Source organism: Thermobia domestica, chromosome 1 (genome assembly GCF_964235325.1).
Source record: "Thermobia domestica chromosome 1, izTheDome1.hap1.1, whole genome shotgun sequence".
Classification (NCBI taxonomy): Eukaryota; Metazoa; Arthropoda; class Insecta; order Zygentoma; family Lepismatidae; genus Thermobia; species Thermobia domestica.
The window spans coordinates 212,003,182-212,017,225 of record NC_137454.1 but is presented as its reverse complement, the minus strand read 5'-3'; the positions used below and the strand labels follow the sequence as shown (position 1 = coordinate 212,017,225).

The 14,044-nt window shown below is 32.8% G+C and overlaps 1 protein-coding gene across 1 annotated transcript; it reads left to right on the top strand.

Moving 5' to 3' along the window:
• The first annotated feature begins 261 nt into the window (after positions 1-261).
• Positions 262-12,690, top strand: LOC145693541 (putative G-protein coupled receptor Mth-like 1). Its single transcript, XM_081769626.1, has 3 exons — positions 262-444; positions 7,571-7,748; positions 12,303-12,690. The coding sequence occupies exons 1-3, from the start codon at positions 369-371 to the stop codon at positions 12,589-12,591; spliced, it is 543 nt and encodes a 180-aa protein (XP_081625752.1). The 5' UTR covers positions 262-368; the 3' UTR covers positions 12,592-12,690.
• The last annotated feature ends 1,354 nt before the right edge of the window (positions 12,691-14,044 follow it).

Genomic DNA, 14,044 nt, shown 5'->3' with positions numbered 1-14,044 from the left:
ACTCAGGAGTAAACTTCTATTTCAGAGTAAAAATGCTAATTGTGGGCCATATAGCTTAGGAAGACAACTTACTTTGTGCTTAGTCGTCGTGGATAACCTATGATGTTCATGTTGATGATGGCAGTGATTGTGTATTATTGAGCAGGAATAACAAATGTAAACATATTTCTTTTTATCTTTACCTACTGTTTTTTTTTAATTAAATATTACAGTGACATCCGACCGATGTTTTTTTTTTTTAAATTAAATATTACAGTGACATCCGACCGATCTATGGTGACACTCTAAACAGAAACAGAAAGAAATTCATCGGTTTTTCTCTATATGCCTGGGGCTCACCACTAATTTTGTCTATTGTTACCATTATAATGGATTTGGCATACAGCTCAAGGAAAGAGAATCGCCTCTACCCAGAAATTGGAGTTAGAAGTTGCTGGTTTATAGGTAAGAATCAAGTTAAAAATCAACTTTTTTCAAGAGATTTATTAAACACAATTGAATACTTGTCTTGCTTGAAATGTGTTCAGTGTCTCCTATTAATGTTAGCAGTATATCCCTTGGCCTCTGTTTTATTTAAAAGGTTATTTATCATTCACTTTCATAAAATACATTCTAGCTCTTTTAGCTATTGGTACAGCAGCCCCTACATTTAATACATCAACAGAAATAAACTCTAATATTTGAATAATCTAATTGTTTATCACTATAATCATGAACTGCTTTTTCAAATTAACACATTTACTCGGTTTTGAACCAAAACATGGTAAAAATTTTAAATAAAATCAAACCAAAACCCTTTCCAAGATCTATCTTTTCATATTGTAACCCATGTGTCACTCAATACAATGTTGAAGAACACTCATTTCTTTGAGAAGTTTGTATAGATGAATCAAGACAAAATTTTCTCTAAATGGAAGGGGGTATTTTACATCACAATAGTAATGAGTTGACGAAGACTGCTTGAGACAATTTGCAGCTTTATTATTATCAAGTATTCTGCCACTTAGCAGGCCGTGGAACTAATGTTTTTTTCTTTTCTTTTCTTTTCTTTTCTTTTTTTTTTTCAATTTTTAGATTTGGGCACGGAAATGTTTCTTCCGTGTTTCTCGATCTTAGCTTTCACTTTTAACTCTCAGTATTTTCTTCTATTTTTCAAATCATGAAGCAGTTGTTCTCTCCTGCTTCTTTTTTTCACTTTTCTTCCACGTTAACTTCTATAGCGGAATGAAGAAGACAATTTCTTCGCAAGATGTGTCCAATCCAATTGGCCTTCCTACGAAGGATGCTGGCTAGAAGCGTCCTCTACTCTTCTATTCATTTTAAAACATTTTCGTTTTTTAGCATCACTGTCTATTTTATCCAACACCACATTTGGTAGCTATCTAAATATGTCTTCTCTAACTTTTATAATGTCCAAGTGTCTGAACCATACAGTCCAATGCTCCATATATAGCACTTGACTAATTTCTTCCTTAGTCCAATATTAAGCCCGCTAGTTGAGAGTGATTTTTTCTTGTTGAACGCTTCTTTTGTACCTTTATCAAAATAAAATTGTAAAATGTAGAGCAGTTTTACGGATACTTCACTCATCTTAACTGTGCGATACCTTACATCTGATTTTAAGAATCCTAACACTTTTTGCACATCTATTAACCCCTCAACTGTCAAATGACGTTAAGACCAACCTGCTGCGACTGATGTACCTTCCGGTTTGGGACAATAACTCCACCTCATTCGCAAAAGGTTAACTACATTTTATATGACATGATATTTTGTTTCAAGGAAGATTGTTACCTATATATAAAATAAAAGTATTTCAATAATTTAGTTAACTAGTTATTACTCATTTGTTCATGTATATTTCGTAGTGATACCCACTTTAAAGGGAGTTTGTTCTACCTTTAGTTTAGGTATGTAACTAAACTACTGGTAACGAGGAAATAGTAAACTTTAGAAAAATAAACATAGAATAAAAATAATTGACTTCAAAAACGTACTAAAAACAAGAAAATAAAAACTTTTTAAAAGAAAAACAACCTACTTCAAAATCGCACTAAAAACTAAAAAAAATCTTTACAAAATAATATTAACTGTTTTCATGAAAAGGCACAATAATTCAAAAAATATAATAAAAACACTAAAAAGATAACGATAATAATAGTAAAGCGCTTAAAACAGACAATAATTTATTACTATTATCCATTTTTTTCTTTGAAGTCGTGCTAAACATTCTGATAGATACAGCAGCTATGAAGATAGGAAGCATTATGAAAAATAAGAATGATAATTAGAGCAACTCACATTATACTTTATTTTTTATTCAATTATGCTTTATTTTTCCCAAATTATGCTTTATTGCTAATTTCAATCATTGTTTTTACATTAATCGTGTATAATGTGTAATATTTACTATACATTAAATATTATAATTATCTTGATCTATTTATTAATATTTTATGAAACCAGTTTCTTTCAAAGTTAATGAACTTTCTACTTAATGCACCGTAAAGAGAGATACTTTACTCAAGTCACTTTTTAATCACTTGTGTGCGCCTTAGAGGTGCATATATACAGAAAGGGAAAGTAAAAGATGCCACCAAAAAGTACGGAAAGTGCTCAAGTTCAAGAGGTACACACAACAATATAGTGTGCAGTTCATGTGCACGTTTTGTGCATTTCTAATCATCATACATACAATTCTTGTACACATGATTTTTGAAGTCAAATGCTGCAAAACAATATGCATAGAAGTTTGATAAAGTATCACTTATACACCACACTAAAATAGGTTACAAATGAAAAGTTAGTCATCTTCATCTATATCACTCTCAGTCTCTTCGTTTCCACCACCACCGCCTTCGTTAATTTGCAGTTAAACAGAATTTTCCAAGAATTGTTCGAATAGAATTTTCCAAGAATTGTTCTAATAGAATTTTCCAAGAATTGTTCTAATATAATTTTCCAAGAATTGTGCTGTATATTTTAAATTATGCTTTATTTTATTTTCTAAAATTATGCTTTATTATGCTTTTAAAATTAGTTTCTTCTGTACCCTTAGACAACCACAACTATGCTCAAGGTACCAACAATATGTGTAAATTGCTATTATGTTTTTTGTGCATTTGGGTTGCTCTAATGATAATATAATCTTGATTTCTGATGAAGGAAAGAAGGATAATAGTGACAATGGGACATCTAAAATAGAATATGTGGAACTTAAATGTGGCAATATGAAAACATATTAAAGAACATACAAGAAAACTTGAATACAATGTGGACGTTGAAGAACGAAAAGCTAAACCTAAACAATGGACTGAAGTAGATGGAAGAGCTGAGAAAGGAATATGGCACAAGCACTAAAACTCATGAAAAAATGAATACTGGAGGAGGTTTACTTATAACAAATTATATATTCAAGCGATGAACCGAAAGTCAAAGAAAGCGATTATAAAGAAACATAGATACTCCAGTACTGCAAAAGGAAACTGAATTCGACATAAGGAGCATAAAGCGAGCAAAGATACCAGGAGATGAAGTTCTTAGATATAGTAAAGTAACTAACGAAGAACTGAAAAAAATCCTAGCAGAACGTTATCCTACGTTTGACTATCAAGTTACAGACTTTTCTAGAAATAGAGAACTCTCATGATAATACGCTGCATTTAGAAATCATTCCTATGGACTTATATATCTAAACATTTTCTTCCTGAGTTATACATTTTAAAAAAGGTTATTGATACTCCTATTAGATAAGTTTAAACCTCACACTACGAAGAAACTATGCATTTAGAAGTATTACAGCACAGTGGATCATGTTCAAGTGAAGAGAAAACTAAAAGAATGGTTAAACAAATATGAATTATCCTTGCATGCTGCGTTCGTTAACTATGAGAAAGCTTACGATTCCATGAGCACCTCGGTAGTTAATTACACTGTTAAAGGCAAGTGGTGTCGAAGAAGCTATATAAAAGTTATAGTTAGTGTCTATAAACGAGCAACTGCAAATAACCAACTGTTTGGCTGTAGAAAAACTGTAAGGATAGAGAGGGGGCGAGACTATTTCTTCCCGATTCATTCACAATCGAACTTCAGTATGTTTAAGGATCTGTAAAGTGGGAGTATGAAGAGATAAATATAAATGAAAACTTCTGACCTTCTTTCGTTTCAATGATGACAACATCCTCTTTGCAAACCAGAACAGAGATCAGCCAGACATGATAGTTTGAAGAGCAAGGAAATCGAGTTGAAAATGGATATGGAAAGGACGAAAGTGATATTCAAAAAACCAAGAATTTTAGGAATGATAAAAAAATGCATCAAAAGATTGCGATCTTGGCCAATAATTAGATTTTGATCAGGGATCACACATTTTTTGAACGGCCCTTAAATCACATTTTCGTATTGTTTACGGAATAAGCATATCATATTGGGATAAGTAATAGTTTGGGTTTGGCTACACTAGTTCTCCCGATATAAGGCCTACAACAAAATTTTTAATTGAAATATATTGGACCTTTCGATATACTTGTGGATCAGGAGTCTCAAAGTTTTTGAACGGCCCCTAAATCAAGTTTTTGTATTTTTACGGAATAAGCACATCATACTGAGTAAAGTGATAGTTTGGGTTTGGCTATATTATATGTAGTTCTCCAGATATAAAATTTTACAAGAAAATTTTTGCCTGAAATATATTGGATTTTTTTATTTAAAAAAACTTGCCAAGCAAATTTAGGATTGAAGTTGAAAATTCAATACTAGAAGGGAATAGCTAAGTCTAACTAAGATAGGAGATGTTCATGAGTTGATTGAGTTGATTTTGAGTTTAACGTCCCTTACAGCAGCGGGGAGATGTTCATGTTGGGTAACATTAAAGAAGAATATTACAGGGGTAGACTGGAGTGCATTCGTAAAAGAAATACTTCATTTATATTGAAAAACAAACACCAGTGGATCTAAAGCGCAAAATTCTCAATGAATATATGTTACCTGATTAGGCATATGGGTTAGAGACGTGGACACTAACAAAATTAGACATTCAATGCTCCCACTACGAACCGAAGAATGGAAAGATATGCGCTAGAAATCACCTAGCGAGATAGAAAAATATTTTATGAATCAGACAGTGAGAGGAGAGACGTATATTACAAGGGCTATTTCTTTCAACCTCCTGTTGCTCTTAAACGTGACCAGACAAGCATAAGGATGCCGATCTGCGCACTGTGCTACTGCACAACTATCCCACCATAACATCTGCCACGGCAAGGTTCAGCACGTTAGTAGGAGTTGAACTACAGGTGAGTAAACATGGCATCATTGATTCTCCCGCCAAGTTTGAGTTGCGAAGTGTCATTCGTGTTTTACAGCCCGGAAGTACCATCACTGCAAATGTATACTGCCGGACATTACGTAACCTGCGGCGAGCCATACAAAACAAAAGAAGGGGCATGCTGTCATCTGAAATTGTGTTGATTCATGACAACGCGAAACCCCATACTGCTGCCGTAACCAGGCAGCTGCTTGCTCAGTTTCCGTGTAAAGTGTTCCAGCACCCGCCATACAGCCCAGATCTAGCGCCTAGTGACTTTAATCTTTTTCGGCTGCTGAAACAAGGTCTGGGAGGACAGCACTTTCGCACCAATGAAAAACTTCAAAATGTTGTGAAGACCTATCTCCATACGCTGGCGGGAACCGTTTATGAAGAGGGTATTGGAAAGCTCGTTCCTCGATATGTCAAATGCCTTAACCTTTATGGTGACTATGTGGAGAAGTAACTGTAATTGTGCTCGACCTTTGGTAATAAAATGATTCTGTGATTCACATTTTGTGTGTGTGTGTGTGTGTGTGTGTGTGCGTTATGGTCCATCGGAGGTTGAAAAAATAGCCCTCGTACCATGAAAATAAAAGCATTGACGTGGCAAAGGGATTTCAAGAACAAATGATGATCCATGGAAAAATGCAGTTTTTTTTAACTGGGTATCAAGAGAGAAGGAGAAACTAGAAAACATCTTCGTATAAGATGGTGTGACGAAACCAAATAACACTGCTTAGTGACGTGGAAAAGAATTGCCTGAGACAGACGATTCTGAGAAAAGAGTTGGAAGATCTTTATCCAGCAGTGGATTGGATATATATATTCTCTGACCTAGGCGCCAGTTCTCAATACTAGGCACTATACTAACACAAATTCGATATGACTGGAAGAGAAAAAGTTAAAAAGTAACGCAATCAAAATACAGTTCCTGTCCCACCTCATTCTCAAATTCCATGAATAGCAGGTACTAGCATCAATTAATGCTTCGCTGGGTTAAATTAAGAAAAAATAGTAATGTTCCGTTAGTCAGTCACTTTTTACTATACTAAAGCACTCCTTGAATTATTGTTCATTTACGATGATTTTATATCTCACCCTTCCATCCCCATCCCCTTAGTTCTACCGTCAAAGTGAAATGATAAAAATATATATATATATATATCTTAGGTCGAACCTCATCTATGTTAAAAATTTCATCGAGATTTATAGTTTGGTTCAAGAATTATTAAGTTTTTATTTTTTTAACTTCTCCTCCCCCTTCCTAGGTTCCACAGTCAAAGTGAAAATATATATAAAAGAAAAAAAAACTTTCCAGGCTCGAACGTCATCTATGTTGAAAATTTGATCGAGATTGCTCGTTTGGTTCAAGAGTTATTTTTTTTATAATTCCCCCTCCTCCTCCTCCCTAAGTCCTCTCCCCCTACCGTCAAAGTGAATAGGTAAAAACACTCCCAGCCCAGAACCGCATCTACGTAAAAAATTGATGGAGATTGGTCGGATGGTTCAAGAAATTAAGAGTCACAAACATAGTCACTTTCAATTTTATAATATAGATATATCTTTTAGTTGTAGGGGAGTGTGGTGGCTCAGTGGTAGACCGCTTATCTCTCGTGCGTGGGGTCCGTGATTCGATCCCCGTCGAAGTAAGTTTAAGACTGACAACGTTGTGTCGGTAGGTTTTCTCCTGGTACTTCAGTCTCCTCCCACTCTTTCATTCCACCAATTCTTCCACCATCATTAACTTGTTTTAATTGTCTCCCTTAGCATAAAGGATAAAATCATGAGACGATAACCTAAAGGATATCATTTCATTTTTTGGTTGAATTTTCTATTTTATTTAAGCCTTGGATTGATTTAAAACTAATTTGGAGAAAACCAAATGTCATTAAACTTAACTAATCCTCCATTAAAATGATAGTGGATCTAAATGCCGATAAAGTATTTTAGCTAACCATCTGCGATCATTTTTAGTTCTTTGATTTTATCTAAATGTTTAAATTAATTCTTTAAATTACGGTGTTTGATAATCAGTTTCTTACAAGTCCTCAACAGGGTCCAGTTTCCAAGGTTCTTACGAACATGTTGCAAAAGCGTATCTCGTGTGACTCGACATCCGACTGACTGGAATGAACAAAACTTTTAAGTATTGAATCTTACTCGATAAAGGACTGAAAATTGCTAATGCTTTTGTATCTGTATGAGACAATCACTAACAATTGGAATGTAAGAAAGCTTTTTTTTTTCTTTCTTTTATTTCAGAAGATACAGGTGTTGAGATGACTTATTTTCACGGCCCCATTGCCGTATTGCTTATCATAAACCTTGCACTTTTCATATATACTGTTTCAAAACTATTGACCAGGGCGAGGAGAATGAAGGGACTGCTTAGAAAAGAAGACAGTCAGCGACATAGTGAGTACGCCAGCAATAAAAAGAGGTATGTGTTTTAACTTTGTAACGGCCCATTCGTTACATTGTTGGAGAGCATTCCTGCCCTGTTCTCTCTTTCATATGCACTATTCTTCTTGTTTAAATGTTTCTAATTATTTATTTGTTCAACGAATTATTGTTCCAAGTATTGCTTATTTGTCTCCTCCTTCCATTTGTATTTTATTTGTAAATAGTCATCTCTTTTCCAGATAGGCCGACTTTAACTGTTTAACACTTTGAGTGGCTTTGAAGTGCAGGCTTTACCAAGAATGCTGGGCTTTCTGCAACCTTTTAAAAATTATATCTCAAAATCTAGAAAAGCTAAATACAACATGCACCGTTTTAAAGTGCAGAGCTTGCTCTTTATTCTTATAGATAATATTCTGTATTCCAACCACAAAGCCATTACAAATCACAAATAACATTTACACGTAATGGAAGGAAAATGAATGCGAACATGAGAATTACTATCTCAAGGTTACTTACCTGACAAATCTGACATTTCTGTTGCTACATAGTCTAGATCATTCTCACAATCGTCCAATAAATCTCCACTAACAAATCTCCATCACTGTCGCTCAATTCCGCTCCTAAACTGAAGCGTATTGAATTTTTCGACAGGCTCTTTCTCGACATTTTGACGGTAAACACATGGTTTTTGAACCCTGGCGGTAACAAGGTGTTAATTGGGATCTTCACGCCATTTATTGATGAAATTCCGAACTATGAAGTTCAAGGGATGTTTCAAAGCTGCTAACTCTGTATAATGAAATACATTTTTAATCAAATTAGGTATAAATACGGAATCTACAGTCTACAAAGATCAGCTACTCCGTAAAAGTACGGAATTAGCACTCAAAGTGTGAAAGATTATCAACATGGTTGAGGAAACTCTGTTCCCTTATAAAATGTAGACTATGATACATTGTTAAATTTTAAGAAACTAGTCGAAAATCGAATTTTTAATACAAACTTCAAAAGTGGACATTTAAGGTAAAGCTTAAATTCGAGACCTTACAGAAATGGGTTTTACTACATGTTATATTTATGTTGTTTAAAATGATGCTAATATTCATTTTGAAACAGTGATGGAAACTATACGGTAAATACTGTATTCATTGCTTGTACGACGTATGGTCCAGAACAGTGTTGGACAAATTTCAATTGAATTAACAATTAATCTGTAAATTTAATTGTTAATTGCAATTGACATTTGAAATAAGTAATGGTCCATTGTTAATTGCAGTTGGCATTAATAAATGCGAGTCAATTGCAATTAATCAATCGATTGAAAGTAATTGCAGTGGAAAGTAATTGCAATTGAATTCAGGCATTCAATTTCAATTAAAATGAATTGGCAATTAATTCAATTGCAATTAATTTCCATAGCAATTACTTTCAATTGATTGATCAATTGCAATTGATTTTCACTGATTAATTTTCAACACTGTAGTTCAGATGTAATGTTATATTTATTTCTTCCTTATCTATTTTGACGTTACATATGCCCACAGCTCGAATCACGAAATTAGTGAATTCACTTAATCACCCTTTTTGTTACCTATAATCGTAAATTAAATTCCTGGAAAATCAAGCACATTAAATATTAGAAACTATTAACTTTTTATTCTTCTTATTATGAATATATTATTCTGTTTCTATAGCAACGACAGAGAAATACCTATCTTCTTTTTACAGTAATAACCATTATATAATTATCTACATAAAATCAACATTACTTCTACATTTTTCTTCTTCTTCTTATCAACAAATTGTGCATTTTTAAACGCCGTTGAACAAAATAACTACAAGAAAACGGAAGTAATTTACCGAACAGATTTACAATATCGTTGTATATAATGGCTCCCGACGAGGACTTCTTGAATTGGTCACAATTTAAGAAAGAATCCTGAACCGTTAGATATTCTTACATATCTGGTTACTTTATTTTCCGAATAGTCCTCATATATATATATATATATATATATATATATATATATATATATATATATATATATATATATATATATATATATATATATATATATATTATAATACATTTATATACTAAGTTCATTTTATCTCAACAATAATATTGTATTTATTTAATAAACAATTATATTTTAATTCTATAAACTATCGTCAAAGAGGACTTATTCTAAAAATACGACCAGCTTGTTAAATATTTTGACCCTAAGATATTTTTTTAATTCAATATCTTCGAAGCTCATTAACACATCAAATGAAAGTACATTGAAAAATTACATAATTTATTTCTTCCACTTGGGCGTTAGTAAGATGATTATGAAAGAATTGAAAAGCACAATATTGATAAGCAAAGCGAATTGTAAAGAAATCATAACATTACTGGAAGTGAAATAAAACTAAACTTGATCAAATATCATTATCAGGAACAATACAAATAAAGAAATTATTATATTGAAAATCAGCAAAGTTAGTGTGAGTTAAAATACACTATAACATGCTTTGTTTACTCAATCAGAATTATCATAACTTTGATATGCAATATTCGAATTTATATCACAGCGTACTGTATTTTAAAATCAAAGGATTGAAGTTCTAAAGATTACTTGTATATAATTCAAATAAAGTATGAAATCATTACGATAAGTATGAAATCATTAAAGTATAAATGAAATCATTACGATATTTACAGTGCACTAACAAAAATCAATTGAATATGGTTTTCTCGGACGCCACAACATTAGCTTAAGTTACATCGCCAAAGGGTTCGGTTAAGTTGCATTGTACGCTACAATATTGAGTAAAGTTCTGTATATTATGAATTCCTCCAAATTTTTGATTTCTATTTTGATAATTTTTGCCACTTATAAACTTGTTACGAAACTTATTTCGAGAAAAATTAGGTATACTGTTTGCCTGATTTCTAAATGCTGTATAGTTACTATTCCTATTTTCTCTGTAATTAGGTTCAGCTCTATTACCGGTAAAATTGAATTCAGTTCTATTACCGTTATAATGGAATCTATTATTACTTCTCGCATTAAGATCACTTTCTTCCCTGATACTGATATTGCGAACAGATACATAACTAGCTTGATTACGATTAGTATTAGCTTGATTCCGATTATTATTGGATAGCCTGTAACATATATTGACTTTCAAAATTTTGCACTATCAGAATCAGGTGATTGAAATAAACGCATTAAGCAGAAATCAACATATGTTGTAACTTAAAAGGTAGCAAGATTCAGATTGATGCTATTACTTTTGATTCCTGTTGGTATGGATTAATTAATTTCAATTCACAGATATCACAAAATCAGTAAGACTCTTGCCCAATATTGGGTTATAATGTCCATTTCGATTTAAGGGGTCTCTATTGGCCAACATGAAATCGTTTTCAAAATTAGAAAGTAAGGCATTTTAAAATCTAAATAATTACGTAAATTATTTCTTATCGTTTTGAACCACACAGAACACGGCGGTAGTAAAGCATGAGGCAGGATTTTCAAAAGTTTTGACTTATCTACTTAAATTAAATCACATTCTTCCTCGAATTTTTCTAAGAATGTGCTGGCCATGATGTCTTCTGACCTTCCACTAAATTTTGTTAGGAATATAATTTCACTAAACCAGAAATGATTACCTTTACTAATGTGCTTCAAATGTCTGGAAATATACTAGCTTTCATAAAGCCAGTATATTTATAGAGAACTGCAAAATTTGGAAAACTAATTTCTCTTTTAAATTTTGGAAAACTAATTACTCTTTTAAATTTTGGAAAACTAATTTCTCTTTTAAATGTTTATCACTGTATTGACCCTCTATGTCTACACTTTCCAGACAAAACTAATATCTTGCCTCACCTTCCATATTTTTCTTTATACTACGCAATATCTATATAAAATTGTCCTTTCTGGTTTCAATTTTAAGAAGTATAATTTGACATATCATTTGCAGTACCTCTCAGACCTCGATTCAACTGTCGTCAAATTCTATGCTTTAGGCAGGAGAACATCTGGTGTAGGGCGGTAAAGTGTTCGTGCCAAAATAATAGGATCACAGTAGATGTTTACAAAACATCCCGGGGTGTTCGAAAACTTTTGAGCGGTAGCGTATATATGAGCGGCTTGGTGAAAGACAACATGTCACATTTTCTAACTTTCGAGCAATTTGAGAAATAAAGTTCAACATTCTCATACAATGCAATATAATCATACATACCACACAAGCTTCCCCTGCCATCTGCAGGTAAAATTTTCCGAAATTAAACTAATTACGTATTGTTTTGTAGTTCGATCCTAACTTGTTCCATCTAATAACTCAATATCATCAGAAGTGGCACCTATCATTGTCTTCTTCCGAGCCGCTCATATACAGTATTAGTCAATAGTATAATAATATAACTATATAGAAAGTGAAATTCTATCTATTTCGGGAGTCCTGTGCCTGCTCCCAGCGAAGCAAAACCTGAAATAACACACTACTGACTTGATTTTAGGCTTAACTTTCCTAATAGTCATATTTTCTCATAAGTCACTCTCATATTTCTTTACCGTTTCATTTTTTGTTTCAGCTTCCGAAGATATTTGAAGCTGTTTGTTGTGATGGGATTGAGTTGGATAGCAGATGTCATATCTTACTTAACTCCTGGACCGACATATATCTGGTACCCGACAGACTTCATAAATATGCTAACGGGACTTTTTATTTTCGTTTTGTTCATATGCACGCCAGATGTGTATCAAGTCATCGCCAAACGTTATCCTAAATTGAACTTTCGAAAGAAAGCTGAGACTCAGCAGACTACGGAAAGTACTACAGGCACTCCTGTTTCTGGAATTCGTTTGGAGACTACGAAATAGCTTTGGTTAAGTCTTTACTTTGGCCATTTTATTCATCTTTTTTTTTCGATTCTTTGATTCAGTGATTCGATCTTTCGGTTCCGGTTTTGAGAACTTACTTGTTACCACACACACACACACACACACACACACATATATATATATATATATATATATATATATATATATATATATATATATATATATATATATATATATATAGGTTAGTTGTTAAGTTGGTTCCTTTCTGTACCACAGCTTAATATTTTATTCACATGGTATTGCCAAGCGAGCGTTAGTGAGTGAAGGTGGGTTAGAGCCCCGCAGGAAAACGTTGTTTCCTGTCTTCGTTAAGAATCGGTTCGTTGAACGATTCATTGAATGAAATGGCCAAAGTAAAGACTTGCCTACCTTTGAACATAGCTTACTTTCAAGGTGTTATAATGTGTTATAAATAGTAACACTTCAGTGAATTTTCAAGGAGCGTTTAAAAACGAGCAGATGATACTATTCTTGATCAAATAGATCATGGCATCCAAAGTGTTCGCTATCTTTTGACTAGTGTCACGTTAAATATACAATGAATTTCTGCAGGGGAAGTTAATATTTTGTTAATTGAATTAGCACTGAAGTGAAAAAGACAAAAAGACTATAACATACAAAATGCAATTATATAGTACTATATTAATTTTTGAAGTACACTAGCCATACACTTTCAAGCTCTAATGCAGTGTAGAAAGGGATATGCCAGACCTTTACAATAACATATTTTGGTGTTGTAGTATCAACTTGCTAACATTCATGACTTAGTTATTGTACATACATTCTAATACATCAAAGATTATAAAACATATCATAACACCACATTATTTCATTCATTCAGTTTTTATTATAAAGGTGTAATTAAAATTTAATATAACGTGAATCTCAATTCTCGTAATTACGGTAGTGTTGGTACAGAACCCAGAAGCTGAAAAGTGCAAATTGATCATCAAATAACAAATTCTCTGCGTTCGCAAGAATAGAATAGAATATAATAGAATATTTTTATTGTCGTTAAGTATTGCCTGTCATGAAACAAAAAAAAAAAAAAAAGCTACTTTCTGATAATAACTATTTAAGACAGTGAACAGCAGTGGTGTATTTAAGGGGTAGGCTATAGTGCTCAAACCCCCTGTGCAGAACTTCATTAAAAGGTGCTGGTTTACTTTTGGAGGAACCCCAATTTGGAAGATTTAGAGGTAAAATTCAATATTTTGCATGGAAAGACATATTTATGAAGAACAAATTTCTGCAGGCGATAGAATCAAATGCAAAGTATTTTAGGTTTCCTAGTGGAGTGTTACAAGTGTAAAATCATTACAAGTGCTTTACGACAGATGATATAAGTGAGTGTATATTAAAGACGATTATATTAGATGCCAAAGTGTAATATTTGTGCATAGTGTACAGAAGTTATATTTTAAGTTTAGAA